Genomic DNA, 26,103 nt, shown 5'->3' on the forward strand with positions numbered 1-26,103 from the left:
ATTTTTTGACCATGCTGGTCATTTATGAACATTTGAACATCTTGGCCATGTTCTGATTTAATCTCCACCCGGCACAGCCAGAAGAGGACTGGTTCCTCTCTAGGTTTCTTCCTAGGTTTTGGCCTTTCTAGGGAGTTTTCCCTAGCCACCGTGCTTCTACACCTGCATTGCTTGCTGTATGGGGTTTTAGGCTGGGTTTCTGTACAGCACTTTGAGATATAGCAGCTGATGTAAGAAGGGCTATATAAACCAATTTGATTTGATTTGAACTTAAAATGTTTTTCCATCAAAATGTACTTTTTTGCAGAAATTCCTTCTTGAGCATGTGAACTTTCCTGTTTGTTTTTATTTGTTATATTTAACCATGCAAGTCAGTTAATACAAATTCATATTTACAATGACGGCCTAGGAACAGTGGGTTAACTTCCTTGTTCAGGGGCAGAATGACAGATTTTTACTTTGTCAGCTCTGGGATTCGATCTAGCAACCTTTCAGTTACTGGCCTAATTCTCTAACCACTAGGGTACCTGCCACCCCAAAATGTGCCTTAATAACAAACTTGTATGCCATTGGTAAATATTTTTTTAATTACACACCTAGCTGCTTTAGTCATGGATGAAGACAGGAACCTTCCCGCTAGTCACGGTTGGCTGAGATAATGGATGGGCTGGACATGCCGAGAGATAAGTTTGGATTGGTCTGCCATGTAGCATGCTTCTGTCTATAACATGAGCTGCTCAGTATGTGTAGATAATCCTTGCTACTGTGTCATTTTTTAAAGATAACATAGAGAACTGCAAAAGTGTTGCTACTGCTCTCAACATTACTGCCCTGAATTTAACAGGGGCTATCGACAAATATCAATGGGAAAAAAGTTGCGGTGGACTACTTTTTGGAGGATGATCCTGCCATGCTTACTCTCTCAGACTCTGAAAATGATGAAGAATGATGAGGAAATCCCGGATTTAGGTAAAAACATTTTAATTGAACCAGATATTGTAGAGTCTTCAGATGACAGTGATGGGGAAGAAACGGCAACCAACAGTTTTGTTGTCATGGAAGAAGTTGACCGAGTTTTGAAATCAGTGGAATACCTGATGGAAGCAGAGTATGATTGCAAATGCGAAGGGAGTCAATAAGAGAACACAGAAGGTTGTTGTATAAAACACCTGTCTCCGGATTACATTTTCAAACTAAGGGCAAACATGGCATCCATGACAGAGAGGGAGAAGCGTTCAACCATGTATACGGGTAAATTCAAATGTCATTGTAAATTCAAGTGTACGGTTAGCTAGGTAGCTAATGTTAGGTTGCTGGCTTGCAAGCTAACATTTACATGTACTGTGTGATCTGTGTAGTAATATTATTTGTATCTCAGAAAGCCATTTGCATTGCTAGTTATAGCCTACTGTTAGCAAGCTAACATTGAACCTAGTTGATTAGCTTTAGCTGCCTGCAGATTCATGCATGGTGGCTAGCTATGACACTCAGTTTGTATTGCTAGTAGTATGGGTTGGGATTATGGGTAATTATTTTGCAAGCTAACACTCCACTATGCAATGAACCATTTCATTGTACCGTTTACACCTTCTCTATCCTGTGCAGGTGACAAATAAACTTTGATTTTATATGATATAGTGTGTGTTTACCAGAGAAGGTAATGTGAAGAGAAACATGACCTGCACCAAAGTCAGATTAGGATATAGGCTAAGGACTAGATGAAGTCTATTTTTACTACTTTTTGCTACTACTTTAACCACTTTTTGTCTTGAAATCTTTGGTTGTTCACTACACCGCCCTACTAACTCTGTTTAGCACATGGCCTCACATGTGAGTCCTTAAAGAGTTGGTAGACGGCTAAGGCTTAAGAGGGTCTGAACGTTGCTCCCCAGTTGGTGTACCAAAACGTTCAAGGGCCATTTTCTCAAAGTGGGGTTACAGGTTTATCAACTTTCAAAGCATAATTACTTTCCTATTGTTCCTCAACTGCAATGTATGATATACCATTCCTAGCTCTGAGTCTCTGCCTTTATCCAATGTAAGAAACACAATTTCAAATGTTGCTACATGGTGGGTCACATACTGTATGGTCATTCTTATTCACACACGCTAAACTAAAATACATATGTGAATGATATCACACCAGTTTAAACAACACATTTTAACTCTATTTCTAAACTGAAAAGATTAGCTATTTTGTAAACCCTCAAATAGAGAACCTCTATGGATCTTTGTTTAACCAAAAGAGAATAGAAAGACAGGCGTGCAATACTGATGATGCAGACCAGATGTTTTAACATCAAGCTTCCATTGATTGAGGGAAAAAAAGACAAGGTCATTTCCCTAACAAACACATTTTAGTCACGGCCCAGGATCTCCCTAAGTCCCAGTGTTGGTCCACACACTTTACATATCCACAAACACGCAGGCCCTGTGAGCCAGAAGCCCTTTTCAACGAGGTGCTGAAATAGGAGAGAGGAGGAGGCAAGGTCATTTGTCGAGGAAACTGTTTCTATGGCAACACAGCTTTGTTCGCATGCCAGCAGGTATGGCGTGGCAATTCAAGACTGACATCACTTCAATTGTCTTCTTTCAGGCCTCTCAAACAACCTGATTGATGGTCTTATGCATATCCAAATGAGCTGCATGTCCAGGACTGGCAGAGTGTTTGTGGTCTGAAAGAGTTAACATGAGCGGGTAAGCTTAGGTGACCAGGCCTGTCAGATCTACCTGCACACGACTGAAACTACAGGGATACGGGCCGTGTCCAGTGACAAACAGGATGAAAAACAGATTTGTCTTGGAGCTTTCTCCCCCTCCATCCCCGTCCTCCTCTGCACAACCTCTCCCCCCCCCCCCTTCTCCCCAAAAGGTTTTCTATAAGTAAAGACATCTGAGCTGAGTAGCGCTGATTGAAAAAGCCACCCAGTATTTCCGTGATAAAATCCATTACTTTTCAGAGTGATACAAAGCCCAACCTGTGCCTCATAGTGCAAATCTAAATTCTTGAGAGCCCTAGGCAAGTCTGGACTGTTAATACAAGTAATAATGATGCCAGAGATTTTGTTCCAAAGAAAAATCCCTGCTGAGCTGAAATAGAGGACTCCCAGCCGCTTTCTCTGAAACTACTCCCGTTCTCAGGTACACAGGAGAACAGACCTTAATGAAAGCTCATAACTGTAATGAAATCGAATATGTTTCTTTCATTTTCTGTTTCAGAGTTCCTCTCTCGCTTCACTGCATTTTAAAAATAAAAGTGAAGGTGCAGAAGGGGAGAGAAGTTTGGAGGCATAACTGATGTATGGGTTTCATTTATGCCTTAACATCCAGAAAGGATTCAGACTTGACATGCCTGGTTCTAATCAATATCTGAAGAGAAATGCAGCTGCATTTCCTAGGCAAATAGAGCAAATACTTTCTTATTAAACCGTGATCATGGGCATGGCAAATCTTTGATATCTATCAGCTGTACAGTATGTGACCTCTATTCAACTGAACTCTCGCCATTCATTGACATTGATCATCCCCATTGTGTCCTCATTGCTGCGTTTAACATTTTCTTTGATCTTAGTCACTTTGCACAGTGCTTTTCAGACTGGGCCACGGACATGTGCAATTCCTGGAGTTCCATCCTTATAAATGCCCATTAGGGTCATTTCAGAGTGTCTTATCCTGCTCCTCGACTGATTGCGGATTGCTTGTATATTTCAGAGTCCTCCATCAATGCATCAGGGTTCTACTCCCACTATCACTATCATATCGCTCTGTTCCCTTTTTATCTTCTCAGATGAGGCAGCAGCTATTACAGTAGTTATACTTTGCTCGGCGCACAAGTGGATGAGCATAGTATAGTATTTCATGGACACATGAATTGGATTACAATAGCTTGTAGGTTCAAAATCTTGGTTAACACGATGCATTGCTCTCTGGCTTGAACATCAACATGATCTGAAAGGCCTTCATCTAAACATGAGAACGGACGTTTGTTGTTGAGGTGAAGTAGGTACATTCTGTACATTGAGTTCAGACAAACTAAAAATCACTGAAAAGATATGAAAGGTTTAAGGGAGAAAAAAGCCAGTAATAGCCTTTACTGGCTTGAAGCTAATTATCTTAGCTTCAAGCTTTAGTTGTGGCGAAGACATTAAGGGCTACTGTATCCTACCTCTTTCACCGGCTGGCTCATTTTCAAAGCCAGGCATATTTTCAAGGCGTCTGCATCCTTGGAATTCCACATTACAGGCCATTAGGGTTTGGAGGAGGGTGAAAACCAAGGTTCACTCCAGTGCATTATTGTTAATCTTATGCAAAATAAAGAGGGAACTACTTACAGGCTAAGAGTGCCCTGGTGTGGGGTCTGACTGGGACCCAGGAAGTTAATAGGGCCTATAGAAATGCAAAGAACTGCAACACACTGTGGAGATGGAATTACACAGCCTCCCTCCTCTTGGATTTAACAATAGCTAATTGCCAATCAACCCAGGTCTCCGCTAAAAGTACCACTAGTGAGATCTGAACATCCAAAAGCAAGCCTTTGCCCAGATTTATGAAATGCAACTTGATCGATATACACACCATATTAGGGCTGTACCAGACTAAAAGAAATCTTGTATCGACCCGAAAGTCGTCTTTCGACCAGTCAATTAGTCAACATTTTAAACGTGTATTTTGCCATATATAGACACACCTTATGTGTTTTAATGAATTCAACTACATGCATTGAGCTTGTCTGATGCTTTAATCTTACTGTTTGATTAAATGAGACACTAATGACACAGGTGGGAGTCAGAGATCTAGATAACCAGAAGGCAAAACCTTAACCTGACTCAACAATTCTCCTCCCGCTCTGGCTGGCTTTCGCAGATTCTGCCATTACTCTTCTGAAGTTGCTGGTTTTCATATATACACATTTTCGTGGAACAGTTTCATTTAATAATTTATAATAACGTCTTCATATATCAAAATCATTGTCATGTGGTTAATCAAAATTATATCAAAATCTAAATGAAAATGATATAAACCTAAAAAAGTAAATTATATTGTCATTGCCGACTATGTGAAAACTTGAAATATTGGATCAACTATTAACTTGGGTCTGGCCAAAGGAAGCTTGAGCTAGCGAACTTAAAATATTTCAGACCCTCAGAGTTTCCAGTGCCAATGAGCTCGGGACAGACACAGCTGTAGGGTATTTGCGCAAGGGATAAGAAGCTATGCTTGACTTGGGCAGGTACTGGCACCTCAAATGTTCTACTGCTTTAGCTCCTGTTCCTAGCTCAAAAGTATTGTGGCGCTCCTGCACCTTTTTCAGTCCAAGTCAAGCACCATTAAGAACTAATCAGGTAGGCCTATTTTATGATGTTTCCACTGGATCAGAGCATGACCGTTTTCCCTTTAATGCACAGTGGTTATCGAAAGGGAGAGAGCTGGAAAGATCTTTCAAGTGCGTTGAGGAACTATTGTCATAAGTTCAACAGTGGTTGTTTCTCACAAGTGTAGCATAGGTTGTGCGCTCTGCAAAGTATGTGATCACAATGACAACTGTAAGACTCAAATAATCATATTTATTGCATTCACAGAAATTACCATAACCAAACAAACATTGTAGATTAATAATTATAGGAATTAATGGCAAATGTACTACTGGTGATATATGTAATGGAGAAGTGATATACACTAACAATCAAACTGAAATAATTCACATCAGAGAGCGCATTCTGAAGAGAGAAGTGCATTGTGCATCTGTGCGCTGCATGGTCAATCTGACATCTGCATTGGCCATGCAGTATTTATGGTGATAGCCTCTGCAAAAGTCAGGGCTTTCATACTTCTTACGCGTTGTGGAGCAGTGCAGAGCTATTGTGAAGGAAGTTGTCAAGGAAGTGAGTTTGTGATTATACAGGACCTACCCTCAACCGAGCCCTCCACATTGCTACAACATTTGAGAGGCGCATGGCGATGGGGTACGGAGCTCGATTTGGCCTCTGCATGCCTCCGAGGCTCAGTAATTGCATCACACCCTCCATATGGAGCCATCGACCACATTTCGTGTCAAGCATAAATTGGCTTTTAGTCTAGGCCTCTGCAATGGATTAGTTCACTGAGATGGACACAAATATATACAGTTGAAGTTGGAAGATTACATACACTTAGGTTGGAGTCATTAAAACTTGTTTTTCAACCACTCCACAAATTTCTTGTTAACAAACTATAGTTTTGGCAAGTCGGTTAGGACATCTACTATGTGCATGACACAATACATTTTTCCAACAATTGTTTACAGACAGATTATTTCACTTATAATTCACTGTATCGCAATTCCAGGGGTCAGAAGTTCACACTAAGTTGACTGTGCCTTTAAACAGCTTGGAAAATTCCAGAAAATGATGTCATGGCTTTAGAAGCTTCTGATAGGCTAATTGAAGGTGTACCTGTGTATGGTATTTTAAGGCCTACCTTCAAACTCGGTGCCTCTGCTTGGACATCATGGGAGAATCAAAAGAAATCAGCCAAGACTTCAGAAAGAAATTGGAGACCTCCACAAGTCTGGTTCATTCTTGGGAGCAATTTCCAAACGCCTGAAGGTACCACGTTCATCTGTACAAACAATAGTACGTAACTATGAACACCATGGGACCACGCAGCCATCATAATGCTCAGGAAGGAGACGCATTCTGTCTCCTAGAGACAATCTCAGAACAACAGCAAAGGACCTTGTGAAGATGCTGGAGGAAACAGGTACAAAAGTATCTATATCCACAGTAAAACGAGTCCTATATCTACATAACCTGAAAGGCAGCTCAGCAAGGAAGAAGCCACTGCTCCAAAACCGCCATAAAAGAAGCCAGACTACGGTTTGAAACTGCACATGGGGACAAAGATCGTACCTTTTGGAGAAATGTCCTCTGGTCTGATGAAACAAAAATGGAACTGTTTGGCCATAATGACCATCGCTATGTTTGGAGGAAAAAGGTGGGAGGCTTGCAAGCCGGAGAACACCATCCCAACCGTGAAACACGGGGGTGGCAGCATCATGTTGTGGTGCTGCTTTGCTGCAGGAGGGACTGGTGCACATCACAAAATAGATGGCATCACGAGGGAGGACAATTATGTGGATATATTGAAGCAACATCTCAAGACATCAGTCAGGAAGTTAAAGCTTGGTCGCAAGTGGGTATTCCAAATGGACAATGACCCCAAGCATACTTCCAAAGTTGTGGCAAATTGTCACGACTTCCGCCGAAGTTGGCTCCCCTGCCTGTTCGGGCGGTGCTTGGCGGTCGTCGTCACCATCCTACTAGCCACTACCGCCCTTGTTTTGTGCGGGATTGTTTTTGTATTCCTGTTATTTGGTGGTGTTCATGAGTTTTATTCTCCGGACTATTTTGGTCCTGCTTTGGATTATTCACCCTGTGTGTTGGGTTGACCGTTGGTTTGTGCGCCGGAGAATAAACTGTCTAATAATTGAAGTCTGCTATCCGAAATGTTTGACCCAAGTTAAACAATTTAAAGGCAATGCCACCAAATACTAATTGAGTGTATGTAAACTTCTGACCCACTGGGAATGTGATGAAAGAAATAAAAGCTGAAATAAGTCACTCTACTATTATTCTGACATTTCACATTCTTAAAATAAAGTTGTGATCCTAAATGACCTAAGACAGTGCATTTTTACTAGGATTAAATTTCAGGAATTGTGAAAAGCTGAGTTTAAATGTATTTGGCTAAGGTGTATGTAAACTGACTTCAACTGTACATATTATATAGTACCAGTCAAATGTTTGGACACACCTACTCATTCCAGGGATTTTCTTTATTTTTACTATTTTCTACATTGTAGAATAATAGTGAAGACAACAAAACAATAAAATAACACATATGGAATCATGTAATAACCAAAAAAGTATTAAACAAATCAAAATATATTTTTGATTTTTATATATATATATATATATATACATTTGCTACTGCTCAACAGCAAAAAATCTTTGGTCCGCCAAAAGCCTATTGACCAAACAATCGACAAGTTGACTAATTGGGGTCAGCCCTACACCATACACCTGGTGTACCACTGAGGCTGGCTTATAGTGGAGATCTGGAGGAGGATAGGTAAATTCTAATCCTTGATCTAAATCCTGGATGCTGTTGGAGACAACACCAAGGCTAGTGGATACCAGGATGGAAGGAAGGGAGGAGATAACGAACCTTGGCTGCAGTGTCCCGAGGACAAGTCCTCTGTCGATGCTGTACTACAACAGATAATCATATCACTGCAGCATGGCCATAAGTAAGGCAGAAGCAGCCAGAGACCATTGCTCAGAGAAAGAGGCCTTAGTAATACTGAGACACAGGCTGGCCTGCTCAGTCGTACTGGTCTTCCTAGTTATTCTGGCGTGCTCAGTCACAAAGCAACATGGAAACATAAATGCACTGCCTGCACTCTCCTCAGGAGGGCGCTGACGGAGACCCATGGTGTCAACCATAGTGTTCCCCAGCAGGAATTGTGTGCTAATGACTAAGGGCAGGCTAGGAGCTCCTGGCCATGCTATTTATGAAATTTAGGCAACTGTCATCCAGACTACTCATGCTTAAATAACATCAGCCTTGAGGGTCATTCTCCATTCCCGTTGCCAAAGGTTTACCTCAATATACCCAAACTACTCCCTTATTTAAAAATGTATATCATTTTTTACCTTTATTAAACTAGGCAAGTCAGGCAACTCTAACCCAGACAACACTGGGCCAATCCTATGGGACTCCTAATCACAGCCAGTTGTGATACAGCAAGGAATTGAACCAGGGTCTGTAGTGACACCTCCAGCACTGAGATGCAGTGCCTTAGACCGTTGCGCCACTCGGGAGCCCTGATGTGGTCATATCACCAATGAAGTTTCCAGCACTGCCTTTAATTATCTGCTTTGCATACAGTGAATTCACATTTTTGTAAGGTTTAGAACGACGCCAAGTGTAAAGAATTTAGTTTATCAAATATAATCTCAGAAACCCAGAACGAAAATCTTGTGTAATTGTGTCAGATGCTCGATTAAATTCTGGGGGAGAAGTGTTAGAAAATATACTCTGAAATTGTGATTTGTCCAAATGACCATCGACAAAAAAATCAGGGTACAGGAACAAAGTTTCTTGTTAGTCATCACAACCCACATCCGACCTGGGCAGAACATTTTTGTATTTTGTCATTTATTTTAAAATACCAACTTTTCAAATACTAGAGGTAGCCGAATATAGATTATATAGAGATAACTGAAAGACAACTATTTTCTTTGATATTCAAATTAGTGGTGCACGGGGCCAGCTGTTTGTGTCACCCTAACCCGCTATAGAAAATGAGCTGTAGGCTACAATCAGAGATGGCAGAAAGATTTTTTTACAGGGAGTGCATGATTATTTTTTGCCTAATTGACTTATGTTCTGCTTAGAATTTTCAACATTCTGGTAGGCTATTTGTTATTATTTGCTATTTAACTGTGCATTTGCATTCTCTCAAGATGCTGAAAGAAAGAAATCCTATTTCTTCACTCCTGTTCCTGAGTCAAAATGTATATTTGGTGTATAATTTTACTGCAAGAAATGCTTCATTCCACATGAGTTAATATTAACACTATGTGAGAGGTTAAAGACCTACAGTCAGTGTCCAGATTTCAGTTTCCATTTAAACCGTCTAAACAGTAGGCTACAGTTCCCTTGATGTGCCATGGGCCTATTTGAAGTCCCCGTCTTGTGACTGTTGAATTTTATAACGCCTCACAATCAGCACATAAAACATAGAGACACTGCCATCATCCTCTGTACCACTTCACCAAATCTTTCCCAAACATGACTTTTGTGGCCCTCCCTTCTCTTTTATTTTCATCTCTACATTTTGCAGATTTTATTGAATAAAACTCTGTCATGGTCCTTTTAGTTTTAATGGATGGGACCTTAACTTTTTCTGCATGTTCCAAAAAGCGTTTGGCACGTAGCTATTTGGTGCAGGTGAAGTTAGACCCTAAAGCACTAATGCCAGATAGCCTAAATATAACGAAAGTAAAACCTCAGTGTAATCTATAAATATAAATCGCACAAGAATTATACATTTATGCATTTAAAAAAAAATGTATCGTCTTCCCTTTATTCAACCCGAGTGCGACATAATGTAATACAGTAACACTTGACATCAAGTTATTTTTAATGAGTAGTAACTTTGTGATTATTACAACAGCAAAATGATTGTTACACAGGACAATTGCAATTACCAGAGTATTATATATGTTAGTAATATGTTGCTCCAAAAGTAATTACAGTTCAATTACAGGCACAAGAACAGTTTAATGTTAAGTGTTCCTGAGAATGCGAACATTTACAAAATATGGTTAATACGTGCTGAAAAGAAACTAAATATTCCAAAACTGCCTATTTGAGGTAGGTGGAAAATCATGCTAGCTTGTATTCTGAGTAAACTATCCCTTTAAAGATGGTATAGTGTGTGTTTGAAACAAGAACACATACCACCAGATGGAGAAACAGGTTCAAAGTACTTTTTGCTAAGCATCCAACCTGTTGTTTGCAAATGGTTTTGAATTACTCTACCGTATTTTCAGGTTTCATAAAATTAACTGTAGCTTTCAACCTTTTTAGTGGCATGTTGAAAGAGTCATACAGTAGTTGAGTGTGAACTTGCTTATGCTTACACTATATATACAAAAGTATGTGGACACCACTTCAAATGAATGGATTCGGCTATTTCAGCCACACCCGCTGCTGACATTTGTATCAAATCGAGCACACAGCCATGCAATCTCCATAGACAAATATTGGCAGTAGAATGACTTTACTGGAGAGCCCAGTGACTTTGAACGTGGCACCTCCATAGAATGCCACCTTTCCAACAAGTAATTTCGTCACAATTCTGCCCTGTGAAGTGAAACATCTAGGAGCAAGTGGAAATGTCTAGGATCAACAAAGGCTCAGCCGTGAAGTGGTAGGCCACACAAGCTTACAGAATGAGACTGCTGAGTGCTGAAGCACGTAAAAATTGTCTGTCGTTGCCTCCGGGAGCAACAGCAGCATAAAACTGGTCCTCGGGAGCTTCATGAAATGGGTTTCCATGGCCGAGCAGCCTTACACAAGCCTAAAATCAGCATGCACAATGCCAAGCATATGCTGGAGTGGTGTAAACCTTGCTGCCATTGGACTCCAGAGCAGTGGAAATGCATTCTCTGGAGTGATGAAGTATGCTTCACCATCTGGCAGTCCAATGGATGAATCTGAGTTTGACGGATGCTAGGAGACCTGCCCGAATGCCAACTGTAAAGTTTGGTGGAGGAGGAATAATGGTCTGGGGCTGTTTTTCATGGTTCGGATCCTTAGTTCCAGTGAAGAGAAATCTTAACGTTACAGTATACAATGACACTCGAGACAAGGGGTGAGCAATTCCAGTCCTCAAGGGCCTGATTGGTGTTTTTCCCAGCTCCAGCTAACACACCTGACTACAATAATCACCTAATCATGATCTTCCATTTAGAATGCAATTTGATTAATCATCTGTGTTTGCTAGGGATGGTGAAAAAGTGTGACACCAATCAGGCTCTCGAGGACTGGAGTTGCCCACCCATGCTCTAGATGATTGAATCTGTGCTTCCAACATTGTGGAAGTTTGGGGAAGGCCCTTTCATGTTTCAGCATGACAATGCCATTGTGCACAAAGCGAGGTCCATACAGAAATCGTTTGTTGCGATTGCAGTTGATGAACTTGACTGGCCTGCACAGAGCCCAGACCTCAACCCATCGAACACCTTTGGGATGGATTGGATTACTGACAGTGAGCCAGGCCTAATCCCCCAACATCTGTGCCCAACCTAACTAAGGCTCTTATGGATGAGTGGAAGTAAGTCCGCGCAGCAATGTTCCAACATCTAGTGGAAAACCTTCCCAGAAGACTGGAGGCTGTTATGGCAGCAAAGGGGGGACCAACTCCATATTAATACCCATGATCTTGGAATGAGATGTTCAACGAGCAGGTGTCCACATACACTAAAAGACCAAAAGTATCTGTATGTAACCGGTGTGAAATGGCTAGCTAGTTAACGGGGTGCGCGCTGTTTTGTGTCTTTGGCATCATTAAAAGCGAAGACTGTTATTTTATCAAATCAATTGTCTGTAATCATTATTACGTGATTAAACTAAATCATGTAAATGTAAATAACTAGGAAGTCGGGGAACCACGGAAAATCTTCAGATTACAAAGTTATAATTTTCCGAATATAACTCTTCAGATATTTTAATATCTGATCAATTAGTCTTCTATTAATGAATTATTCTTTACCTCACGTCAGTCTCATTCCAAACGTCGTAAATAGTTGGTTATCTGCACAAACCCAGCCTTTACTATGCATCGTCCATACAACAATTGGCTTAATCATTTATTTACTAACTAACTAAATAATCACAGAAATGCATAAACAAACAAACAGTAGATATGTTACTAACAAATGAAGATTCCCTAGTGGGCTAAGCCGATATGACGGCTTGGACAAAGGGGAGTTGGTGTGGACTGAGAAAGAGCGGGAAAGACACAAGGGATCACTACACACAGTTGATAACAATATTAATTGAAATGCTAATCCTATGTACATGAACGCTCACTCATTCGGGAATAATTGCAATCAATATATATTTACGCCTATGTGTCGTGATCTTTTCTGTTGGAATCTGGTCCTTCTGCTGGAGAGTTCATCAGAGTCTCTCTCTTTCTGTTTCCCTTAAGATAAAAGTATTTTTGTGGTTAGAATTGATACTTCAGCGTACCATTCAGAAATATTCTCATAGAATAGATATTTCGGAGGTTGCCGGTATTCGCATCCCAGGTTTACATCATTTCTAGCTGCAGACTAGTGATTCGTATCTAAGATTTGCTCTTATTCTGTAGGGATCAATAGTCTCAGAGTTGAACCCTTTCCAGCTGTGTAGCCAATGCTCCACATGGTATTTTTAAGAATTTGCTTAGTCTAAACTATTCACAATCACAGCTCACGCTGTGTGTTTGCTCAGTCTTGGTACTCAAACCTATGCCACCTCAGCTTACACCGAGGTATGTGTGGTCTAAAGAGGATTACCTCAGGAGGGTTTTATATTTGAAACAATAAAAGGCAGTTCAATGACACCGAATTATGTCTGTGCTCACGGGGGCGGGCCAATGACTTTGTCAAACTTGAAAGGGAATACAATTCTCTCACATTAAAGATTTAACATCATATAATTTCACAAATAGTTTCATCTTTACTCATTCATTTTATACAATATGCAAACCTCATAACGGAGGCACCTGTATAAACAGAGTTATGGTAATATGGCTGTATTGTCTTTTGTGAGGTAACAAACATGAAACAAAATGGACCGGGTCTCAGCTGGCTTCTCCACCGACTGTTTACACATTCTCCAAAACATGGATATTGTTCAGTTGTCAAATTCTGTGATGTAGTAGAAGTTCCTTTGTTCTGCTGTGAAACTCTCTCTTCCTATACTGCATAGTCAGGGGGAAAGACGACCTGAGATAACAGAACTTCGGTGAAGGAGAGAGCAAGAAAGAGGGGGAAGCCACGATCTAGACACAGAAAGGGCCATGTCATGACAACGCTAATAGCGGTTCAATCTGTGACGTCAATCGCTCTGAGACCTTGAAGTAGTTGTTTCCCTTGCAAAGGCCGTGGCTTTTGTGGAGCGATAGGTAATGATGCTTTGAGGGTGACTGTTGTCGATGTGTGCAAAGGGTCCCTGGTTCGAGCTCAGGTAGGGGCGAGGAGAGGGACGGAAGCAAAACTGTTTCATTGATGCTGTTGAACCCTGGATCTCTAGTTGCTGCAGAAAAGGAGGAGGTCAAAAGAGTGGTGAGTGCAACCGGTGTGAAATGGTTTGCGGGGTGCGTGCTAATTGTGTTTAAATTGGTGACATCACTCGCTCTGAGACCTTGAAGTAGATATTTACCTTGCTCTGCAAGGGCTTCGGTTTTTGTGGAGCGATAGGTAACGATGCTTTGAGGGTGACTGTTGTCGATGTGTGCAGAGAGTTCCTGGGTCGAGCCCAGGTTGGGGCGAGGAGAGGGACAGAATCAACACTGTAACAATTTCCATTCAGGAGAATGGAAATTTACTAAATGTTCAGATATAAATGTATTGTGAAGATCAAATATGACTGTCAGATAGATTGGAATTGTATAGGTGATTGTATGGACTCTATTCATTCTATTTCTATATTCAAAATGCCTTTCCATGGGGGCGGCAGGTAGCCTAGTGGTTAGAGCGTTGGGCCAGTAACCGAACGATTGCTGGACCGAATCCCAGAGCTGACAAGGTAAAAATCTGTTGTTTTGTCCCTGAACAAGGCAGTTAACCCACTGTTCCCCGGTAGACCATCATTGTAAATCAGAATTGGTTTTTAACTGACTTGCTTTGACGGGTTTCTTCTTCCTCCTCTGAGGAGGAGTAGGAGAGATCGGACCAATGTGCAGCGTGGTAAGTGTCCATTTTAGTTTATTAAACTGAACACTAAAGAATGCAAAATAACAAAGGTGCAGACTTCGGCCGCAAAACCTGAACCTATAGGGGAGGGTCTGGGTGGGTGTCTGTCCGCGGTGGCGGCTCTGGTGCAGGACGTGGACCCCACTCCACCATAGTCTTTGTCCGCCTTTTAACCCGCCTCCGTGGCCTCTTTAAAGTGGCGACCCTCGCCGCCGACCTCGGACTGGGGACCCTAGCAATGGGTCCCGAATGGACGGGAGATTCCGGCAGCGCCGGACAGGCGGGAGACTCCGGCAGCCCAGGACAGGCGGGAGACTCCGGCAGCCCAGGACAGGCGGGAGACTCTGTAGGGAGGAGACGGAGAGACAGCCTGGTGCGGGGGGCTGCCACCGGAGGGCTGGTGCATGGAGGTGGCACCGGATATGCGCACTGGAGCTCTCGAGCACCGAGTCTGCCCAACCTTACCTGGTTGAATGCTCCCCGTAGCCAGGCCAGTGCGGCGAGGTGGAATAGCCCTCACTGGGCTGTGCTGGCGAACCGGGGACACCATGCGTAAGGCTGGTGCCATGTACCCCGGCCCGAGGAGACGCACTGGAGACCAGATGCGCTAAGCCGGTTTCATGGCACCTGGCTCGATGCCCACTCTAGCCCGGCCGACACGAGGCGCTGCTATGTACCGCACCGGGCTATGCACGCGCACCGGGGCTGACTTCGCCACATTCCCCGTCTGCCCCCCCAATACATTTTTGGGGCTGTCTCTCGGGCTTCCAGCCGCGCTGCCGTGCTGCCTCCTCATACCGCCGCCTCTCAGCTTTCGCTGCCTCTAGCTCTGCCTTGGGGCGGCGATATTCCCCAGCCTGTGCCCAGGGTCCTTTGCCGTCCAGGATCTTCTCCCATGTCCAGGAGTCCTGAGATCGCTGCTGCTGCCCGTTACCATGCTGCTTGGTCCTTTGGTGGTGGGTGATTCTGTGACGTGCAGCGTCGTAAGTGTCCATTTCAGTTTATTAAACTGAACACCAAAGAATACAAAATAACAAAGTGAATAATACAAACGAAAACCGAAACAGTCCTGAAATGTGAAACAAACATTACAACAGGAAACAATCACCCACAACTCAAAGATGAAACCAGGCTACCTAAGTATGGTTCTCAATCAGGGACAACGATTGACAGCTGCCTCTGATTGAGAACCATACCAGGCCAAACACAGAAATCCCAAATTATAGAAAAAAGAACATAGACAACACACCCCAACTCACACCCTGACCATACGAATACAAAGACAAAACAAAGGAACTAAGGTCAGAACGTGACACTTGCCTAGTTAAATAAAGGTTACATAAAAAAATAAAAAATACAGTCCTGCCAGATACAGCCCTGCCATTAGTTGAAGCCAGCCAATCCAATAGTTTCAGAAAAGTAGTTGCTTTCTCACATTTGTATTGAATAAAAAAAAAATATATTAAATAGCAGATAGGACGGAATAAATGTTGATTATTGAGGTGACTTATGCAGCTGGTGCTCTATGTAGAGAGAAAGATCACGATCTGTGCACTAGAGCTGAGAGTATGTTGTGACGGAACTAATTGAATTAACAAACTAGCACCACACAGCCTCCGAGGGCTACAGTAGTAAAACCAAACGGTGCCCTCGCATGCACTGACCTACAAATGTCATCTCACCATCCAATCCCCTGCTATTGCGGCATGCTCCTATTACTATGAGCATTGAAATTAATCAGTGGGCAGCCAATCTCATTATGTCCACCTATTCTAGGCCTACTGCACCTACACAATGCGCACAAAACAGCCTTTGAGGTGGATATACAGATGGAGAGACACCCACTGAAAGACAGGAACAAATAGACAGCCCTGTATGTCTCCTGCACTCCGCTGTTTCTTTAGATCACAGTGGCATGGCCATGATCTGATATTCTGGGAAACCTGTCCTGGCGCGCCACACCGCTCGCCATCTCCTCACACTCATGTTGTTTGGCCCCAGACCCCATCCTCCTCCCCCTAAAGGCTCATTCATATTCCAGTAGTCTCTCCCAGACAAAGACAGCGCATCAGCAGCCACAAACCCATCAATATTACATCCCAATCTTAGTCTGTGCAGCTCGCACACACAGCTCCTTAAACCAAAGGACAAATGCTCCCCTCGACAATGAAAATGATCTATCATCTCTGTTTATGACAACTCGTCTAACAAGTGGTCACAAGCGTCACTATGGATTCACACAATGGTAATGGCTGTATCTTCCGCCGGTTCTCTCTCAAGTCTGTCCCAGCTCTATTTCTGTATCAAGATTATATTTTGTTGTCTACATCCCTCAGAATTGCACTCTACCATAACAAAAGTTATGTTTATTTAGGCCTGTATTTATGGCTATCAACATAAAGGCTTTATTGTGAAATGTCTGTATTATGTTCAGGATTCCGTTGGAACATGAAGGGCACATGCACGCACAAAGATAAAGACCCAGAACAAACAATGCGGGCAAATGAGAACAAACGACATTGCCGTGTTTTTGGGTAGATTCGTTTTTGGTAATGGTTGAGCCGTGTTTGGTAATGGTTGAGCCGTGCTTGGTAATGGTTGAGCCGTGCTTGGTAATGGTTGAGCCGTGTTTGGTAATGGTTGAACCGGGGAGCAGAAGTGCATGACACCAGATGTTGCATGGAGCCAAACTGCTCTTGATGGAGAGATTGGCTCGGCTCTCCGCGGCTGAGACGGCGTGCATTCTCATCAGCCCAGGGTCATTATGAGCCTCTCCTGCTCTACCTGATATCCCCAACCATATGGCTGTGACTGACGCAGGCCCACACACACACACACACACACACACACATCTGAACCCTGACTGCAGTGTTCAAGCTGTAGACGCGGACAGTTTTATGTCCTCATTTATCTTGGTGACTAAATGATACATCACCTGCCAGGGAATAGGTGAATAGAGGGAACAGAGGGTGGAGGGTGAGAACGAGCATGTGTCCCTAAGAGGCCTTTTTGCAAGAAATTGGTTCAGATGGCAGCAGAAACTTCACGAAGTCTGTCAAGCAGTTGTGTTAAAGTTCTGGTGCATTCTGTCTATTTTCTGTCTCCGCTCTCTCTTGCCCTCAATTCTCATATTCATCAGGTGGCACCTGCTCTCCATGGTACAGTGTATCCATGGAGGAAAGTGCTTGTGTGATGTTTGAGTGAGAGTGAGGTGAGGTCAAGGTGAGCTATGGCTCTGGGTGAGGTAGGCAGACTGTTTAGTATCCTCAGTAGGTTTCTCCAGAGCTGCATATTCAACCCAGAGACTCCTTCCTGCATGACACCTGTCTTTGTTCTTCCTTTGATCTCTACCTGAGCTCATCTCCCAGGGAACACGGAACCATGCTATAGAGAGAGTAATGCAGTTCTGTGTGAGGCCTTTAGCAGTTAATTCCACAGCAATCACTTATTGAGAACCACAGGCAACCGCATAGAATGGGTCACCATATCTACAAAAAGAAAACGTCAAATTAAAATGTCATAATAAAACCTGCACCCATTGAATTACTGTACAGTGTAAGGCAGTAGCATACCTACCATTGTATGACCTAGGTTAACTACATCTTTCATGTTAAAGATGAATAACAAAGTGAGATAGAACTTCTATGTAACATCTGGAAGTGTCTGCCTTCTGCTTGGACTTGAATTAGTGCTACTTACATTATAATAAAATACATCTAAAGGAAGCACTGTGTATGCCACGGTGTCTGTCTGTCTGTCAAGAGACGGCTGAAAACCACAGGATAGTCGGTTCGATTCTCCGGACCACCATATGTAAAATGTGTGCACGCATGACTTAGTCGCTTTGGATAAAAGCGTCTGCTAAATGGCATATACTGTATGCAATTGATTATTTCCACAAACAATACTGAACGATTACAGACAAGTGTTGGGACACCGCTATGCAACTGATTATCTTTGTTTGGGGAATTACTTTTGTTACCCATTTGAATAAAGTAGAACGATATTCAAACGTTTTGTTCATTTTAAGCAAGGTTTAGAAATGAATTCCCATGATTCGCTAGGGAAGAGAGGAGAAAGAGTGATAGATTTTGACCAACAGGGTTTGTCTCTGCTATGTTTCAATGACTTTCTAGATGTAAACATTGTCGGTGCAGGGAGCCAGCAGCATTCCATTCTATTCCTCCCCGCTGAGTGTCCGGGCCAGGAGCAGCCCAGCCTGTGTATGATGTAGCTTATCTCTCCTCCCAGACACTAATAGGCCTGGCCACCATCTGACTGTGTGTTTTCATGAGCCCAACAGAGATGTGTTTGATCAAATTAATCAACGTGAGAGCTACAGCATTGTGCATATAATAACGTTTTGTAGACAAAATACAATGTAGGAGCAGGCCCAACCTGTCACTCATCACGGTTTCATCCTCAAATTAATATTGATGGGCTTTAGTCTGGATCCAATCTAAGCAGCACATCTGTCACCCAGCTTTTAATTGACAAACTGACAGGAATGTTAAAAGCTTTTTTGCAATTGTTTTCACATGGGTTTAGTATCCTGTGAAATTGAATTAGAAAGGGCGCAGTTAGCTACTGAATATTCCGAGAGAGAGAAAGTTAAGGGTCATTGCTTGTCCAACCCCGTGAAGGAAGAATGAATAATCCACACTCTGTGGACCAGGAAAGTGAGTTTGGACTGGCATTTTTTTTACTGAAAATAACCAGAAACTCCCCTTAATCTCTTCCATAGAAAACAACATCCTTGTGTAGTGTGAAATCCTACAGTGCCACAGATGACCAGGTGAGTCTGGGGTTTGGAGAGCATGACGCGCAAGTGATTGAAAAGAGAGACGCATAGGCTTGGGTGGTATACTGTATACCAGGGTATTTTGAAATACAGACGGTCCCAAAAAACTGTATTGGTTTGGGGTAGGGATGGACATGGGTACTCGAATGGATGTCAAAGCTTGATATATATATAAATAAAAATATATTTAAATATATAAACTCAGCAAAAAAAGAAATGTCCTCTCACTGTCAACTGCGTTTATTTTCAGCAGACTTAACATGTGTAAATATTTGTATGAGCATAACAAGATTCAACAACTGAGACATCAACTGAACAAGTTCCACAGACATGTGACTAACATAAATGAAATAATGTGTCCCTGAACAAAGGGGGGTCAAAATCAAAAGTAACAGTCAGTATCTGGTGTGGCCACCAGCTGCATTAAGTACTGCAGTGCATCTCCTCCTCATGGACTGCACCAGATTTGCCATTTCTTGCTGCGAGATGTTACCTCACTCTTCCACCAAGGCACCTGCAAGTTCTTCACTGGCCATGGCAGAACACTGACATCCCTGTCTTGCAGGAAATTATGCACAGAACGAGCAGTATGGCTGGTGGCATTGTCATGCTGGAGGGTCATGTCAGGATTAGCCTGCAGGAAGGGTACCGTGAAATGTGCAGTTTTGTCACACAACACAATGCCACAGATGTCTCATATTTTGAGGGAGCGTGCAATTGGCATGCTGACTGCAGGAATTTCCACCAAAGCTGTTGCCAGAGAATGTAATGTTAATTTCTCTACCACAAGCCACTTCCGTCAATGCTGGGCGAGTAAGAAAATCAGAGAGCAAGCCCGCACCAATTATATCAGTGATAAACTCAGTGCTCCCCCCCCCCCCCCATTCCCATACCTCAAAGAGCCAGGCATGCAAATGGAAATTAACATACATCTAGATAGCACTGCCCCATTTTGAAATATTTTTGGGCTGAAATACTGTAAAACTATTTGGTGGGATATGCTTTGTGGCTGCCCGAACAGGCAAGTGAAAATGTGTCTTGAAGACAACGTTAATTTGCTTTGACTCTAGTGTTCAATTTGTACATGTGCACTTGTGGGGCACAACAAAAAAAGACCCCAAGCCAAGCGTCACACCGTTCTTCACCCTAAATTTCCTTTCCCCTCCGTGTCTCATTCAATCAATTGCGTTCCGACCGCTCCCTCCACACACGCATGCTGAGTGCACACACAAGCTCCCGTTAGGCCTGCATAAATAAATTCCTAGAAAAACATATCTAAGTGATGGGATACACAAGCTATATTCCTTGCCAAGTGATGACAGTTTTATCACAAACGTAAAATGGACTTGTTGATTGAAGTAGGAAAATATGTGTTCCAACAATGAGCTGCAGTTTTGGAATAATTGCATCCTGTCTATTTCTGCTTAAGCTGCTTTGCGAACTGCTAGTGCCATTTAGAATTGGTTAGCCTCGGCTATAACCCCCCTAAACGTAGGTTCCACACTGAAAATATGCAAAAACGTTAGTTTGATAAAGACAAAGAGGGTATTTTCATCAGAATCATTAAGCATATAATATGGTAATAGTAATGAATTACAGCCACAACATCTGTTTGGTGAGTAGGGGTAAAAATGTTTGGAAAGAAATAGCACCTCTTGTGTGCACTGCCGGTAATAGTGTATACCCTGGTATGGTATAGGAATGGTAAGAAGTATGATAAACCAAAAATGATCGACACTGACCACACCGATCACTTATTGCAAGCATTTTACTGATATCCTATACTAGTTTGCAAATATGGGTGATTGTTAATAGGACAAATAATGGATACAACCATCAAATTAGTACTCGTAGTTTACAGAATAATAAGAAAAACTGTGGTGCGCATTAATGTTATAAACTTATCGTTCTATTTATCGTGGTCACATTAATTCAGGCAATTTATTGTGATATGGATTGTTGTCCATTTTGCCCAGCTCTAGTATGTAGGGATGGAAATCTGGATCCCGCCCAATACTAGACCCACATCATGACAGAGACCGTGGGAGTTTCCCTTTAGTACAACATTATCAAGAAGCTGCGGACCGGACTAAAATGAAATCTTGTGAAAACGGAAGAGAATGTACTGAAATAAATCCCTGGTCAGTGGAGACAGAGACCGACACAGGAATGTAGAGCTCACCTTGACGGACGTACTCCTCATGTTCGTGATGCACCAGCTCTGCAACACAGCCCCCGTAGCGCAGGCGCGTGTCGGGGTCGTAGGCCTTGAGCGTCTCGCTGGAGCTGTAGGACTTCTGGGTGGCCACGCGGCACTCCTCGGGCTCCCGGGACGCCATAGCATGGTGGAAGTCCTTCCTGCAGCGGCCCCGGGTCAGGGAGCAGTGCCGCCGCTCCTTTGTGTCCATCTTCACGGCGACCGGCGTAGATGCTCTGAGGGGATTGGCTTAGGTTGACGCGCTCACCTGTTAGGGGTGACAGCGAGGGAGAGAGAGAGAGAGCAGAGCATGCATGAAAACTGGCACATCAAAGTAACACGTTCACTTCCTAGAATACTAAGAGCACGCTGAACTGGACTGCAAACTATGCTTGTTCAAATATTGGGCCACCACACAGTGTTGTCTTAAGTACCTTACCTATCTTTAGTATCTATCAGTGACATGCAGTCCCTTACACTGCCTGTGAGAGTCATGCTCTTTCCAAAGAAATGGAAAGAAATATACCAAACAAGTATTTAACAGTGAAAATCTATTTTGGAGACATCAAGTCAACACAGAATGGGAGCCCCATGGGGATTGGTGGAGTTGTCCCATTCCAAAACTCCTGCTGGGGTTAAAGAGATACACTCATCAACACAATCAACACTGACTACACTGTCAAAACACAGTCAGGACACACTCTCCCACGCACACAGTGAGCAGGCAGTCTCTGCAGGTGGGATGAGGACTGGGGAGCTTCACTGTGTCTCAGGCTCATTATTGAGTTAGTTCTGTTCTGACTCCCCCAGTGAATCATAGCCAGCAGGCTCTGCTGGAGGGAGGAGGCCTCTGTCCAGACGCTCAGTGACACCAGCCCACTCTGCATCTGTCTGTGAAGCTGAGGCTGTGCTACACCAGCCAGGCCCAGCCAAGGCCTCACAACAACCACCACCACCCCACCACCAGCAGCTGAGAAGCAGGAAACTATGGCGGCAAAGAGCAGGTAGTATAATGCATCTCCCTTTGAATAGTAGACCTCTGATTAGAACAAAACTAACACTTTTGCTATCCATCTTAACAATGTTCACACAGCAACAGGTTCAGATGAACTGCACAAAAGAATAGTACAACAATGACTACTATTTGAAGCTCACAGGCATAACCTCATAGGCATAAAAAGTGGAAAGATTCTTGTTACACTTGTCCTTGTTACTTCAACAACCGATAAGCAGTATATGAAAGAACACTTTGCTTCTCTCGTATACTATTTTGTAGTTTCAAAATGTTTACAGGAAACAAAGGAAAAATCGATTGATAATAGCTTGCATATGAAGCTTTTAAACATTTACTTTTAATTCCACTGACTGGGCATGTAGCTGAGGGCAGATCAATACTTTTAATAAGGTTTTATTTGAAGTGTTTACATATCAAGAGGAATCTCCACTCTGGGCATTGATTACCAGCAGTACTTACACACACAAAAGGCCTCATCATGGTAAGTGGTAAACGCTGACACTCATCTGGACTGACAATATTAACCCACTCAACAATAGACAAGAAGTGAGTCATGATGACACATACAGGACAGTGTCTCTTATGTAGATCTCTCTAATCTACTATGGCCCCGGCCAACCTTGCTTGTGGTCACTGGTTACCCACTTGAAAAAATGCTACCGTTTACCATAGAATACTACAGCACTTACTATAGTGGGAGAGTGTGTCCTAATTGTGTAGTAAACTGTAGTTTACTGCGTAATACTAAACTACACACTGTAGTATCCCCCGATCATGTGTTTTACTTACTATAGAATGTTGTAGAATACAATTGTAAATACTGAAGTAATGTCTGAAAAAACACCTCACTTTTTTTTATTATAGGGGAACAATGAAAGAAAGCAGTGGAACTGGCTTCGAGCTCCAAAGTTGAGTTTGAGGGTACTATAGTTGTGCTGCCATCCTGTTAGAAGGTAACAGATTATTTTATTACAATGGTTAAGATGTATTTTCATTGTGTTCCGTGGTGTTATTCGCCCCCTAGTGGAGCTTTCCGGTACTTAGAAAGACTGTACACAAACAGGAAGTAGAGAATTCGTTCTGCACGCATAGCAGCTAAAAACAACGCTGCGGTGCCGGCCTTTCAGTGTAGTTATCTCTTGTCACGCTTCAGCCTCGGAAAATATTTGCTTGTAAGTTCGATTCAAGCCTTTAGCTAGTGATGATAATCTTATTATTGATAGAGTTGCTTACATATATCAATGTTGGTTGGTTGCATTTCCTCACAAATTACAATGCCTTTCATGTATGTCGTTAGCTGTATTACTTTGCTCGTGCTTCATGCAAACGAATTGTAAAATATACTATACAGTAGTTTTGTTACTGTTTCTAGTGTAATATGCTTTGTTATTCTACAGAGATGGTTGTACATTATTAGAGTAATTAAAGGAGTTAGCCAATTACCATATGAGTAACAATTCAAGGGCAGAATAGTAAAAAAACTTCATCACGCCGGGCTCAAGCACAGGAATAACCGCACATGGTGGATATGTTTCTACGTTCATCAGCCAACAAAGCCTCTGATCCTAGGGAAGACCAGCAGTCTACCGTACAACAACCAGAGCCAGGTGTTCAACACAGAAAGATGGAAGAGCCTCTTCAGCACATTGGGACCAAGTCTCAGTCTACAAGATCAAGGTCATCAAAACAGTCAAACAGATCCTCAGCAGCGAGTTCTGCAGCCATCAAAGCACGTGCCAAGGCGGACGCAGCACGCGCTCAAGTCTCCTATGCTGAGAAGGAAGCTTCTGTGATGAAGCAAAAAAGCTGCCCTCGATGCAAGTTTATATGTTTTCCAATTTGAGCGAACAGCTGCTGCTGCGTTGGCTGAAGCTGCAGCCCTTGAAGAATCAGAACGCAGAGAGCTTCGCAAAGAACTAGACACAGGGACACAGCCCTTAAGTCCAGTCCAACATACTTGTGAGTATGTGCAACAACCTGCTAGGCCCTACTTTGCTCAATTTCCATTTGAAGTAGAGAAACAAGAGCTTAGTGTTGACCTAGCTACATGCCATAATCCAAAAAGTAGCAAACAACAGAGCATGAGCAGAGACTCTCCGTTCAAAAGAAAGGAACATCAGCATGGTGGAAATGGAAAACAAGCCCACTTCCAGTCACACACACAAAACTTCCCTGAGTCACAAGTGGCACCAGACCTCATCAAGTACCTCCTACGCCGTGAGATGGTGAGTTCCGGACTCCTGAAGTTTGATGATCGCCCTGAACATTATTGGGCATGGAAAGCATCCTTTCTCAATGCGACGTGGCTGGGGGCAGAGTCGTCTGAGCAAGCAAAGAGAATTAGATCTATCCTTATTTTCAACGCAACAACAGGGCTTAACATGGTCTGGCAACGACTAGAAGAGTGCTATGGTACACAAACACAGACAATCACAAACTAAGAGAACTAGGTGACATTCTTCTCGAACTGGAGTGTGCTAAAGTAGAAGGGTACCTCGCTTATTTGGACATATCTCAGGGGGTAAACCCTACAGTAGAGAAACTTCCATTCAGTTTACAAGAAAAATAGACAGCACAGGGATACAAATATAAGGAGGACTATCGGGTAGCATTCCCACCGTTCTCGTTCTTCTCGAGATTCATCAAGAACCAGGAGAAAACTAGAAATGACCCCAGTTTCACCCTCTACACCTCAACTAACCAGGTGTCTATGAAAAGTGCGAAACCTGCCAGGTACAGCATCAAGGCACCTGTGACTGTATACAAAACAGATGTGCCATCTGAGCCCTCAGACCACCAAACCAAACCCAGCAAGACAAGGTTTGAAAGACCTGACCATCACTGCCCAATACATAACAAGCCTCATCCTCTTAAAACGTGTCGTGGGTTTAGATAAAAAACTCTAGATGAGCACAAATCATATCTCAAAGAGAATGGCATTTGTTTCCGATGTTGTGGGTCAACTCAGCACAGAGCTAAAGACTGTAAGGTGTCAATCAAGTGCCCTGAGTGCGAGAGCGACAGACATCTTGCTGCTCTGCATCCAGGCCCAGCCCCTTCAAATACAGACACCGCTACAGCAGAGAAAGAGCATGGCGGGGAGCAAGGTGACGATGCTCTTCTGTCACCTCAAAGTGTACGGAGATCTGTGGTGAGGCAGTCAATCCAAGATCATGTTAAAAAATATGCCTAGTCAAAGCTTATCCAGCTGGGAAAAGAGAGAAAGCTGTCAAAATGTATGTAGTGCTTGATGAACAGAGCAACAAATCTCTGGCCACGACAGAGTTTTTCAATCTCTTCAACATCAATGACAGCTCTGCTCCATACACCATGAAGACCTGTTCTGGGGTAACAGAGACTTCAGGCAGGAGAGCCGTCAACTTCATGGTGGAGTCTATAGATGGACACATGCAGCTCACTCTCCCTACTCTGATAGAGTGTGACATGATGCCAGACGATAGGATGGAGATTCCCTCCCCCGACATTGCGTATCATCATACCCATCTTCAACCAGTGGCGGACAAAATTCCAGCAGTGGACCCAGATGATCCCATCCTCCTGCTCTTAGGACGAGACA

General features: G+C 43.0%; 1 protein-coding gene across 1 annotated transcript in view; it reads right to left on the reverse strand.

Moving 5' to 3' along the window:
• Nucleotides 1-26,103, reverse strand: part of LOC116374414 (teneurin-2-like) — a 92,898-nt gene that overhangs the window by 14,359 nt on the left and 52,436 nt on the right. Inside the window, exon 2 of the mRNA XM_031826990.1 lies at nucleotides 21,497-21,779. Coding sequence (XP_031682850.1) covers nucleotides 21,497-21,722 — 226 coding nt within the window. The 5' untranslated portion in view covers nucleotides 21,723-21,779. The remainder of the gene's footprint in view (nucleotides 1-21,496; nucleotides 21,780-26,103) is intronic.

Source organism: Oncorhynchus kisutch, linkage group LG6 (genome assembly GCF_002021735.2).
Source record: "Oncorhynchus kisutch isolate 150728-3 linkage group LG6, Okis_V2, whole genome shotgun sequence".
In the NCBI taxonomy this organism is placed as follows: Eukaryota; Metazoa; Chordata; class Actinopteri; order Salmoniformes; family Salmonidae; genus Oncorhynchus; species Oncorhynchus kisutch.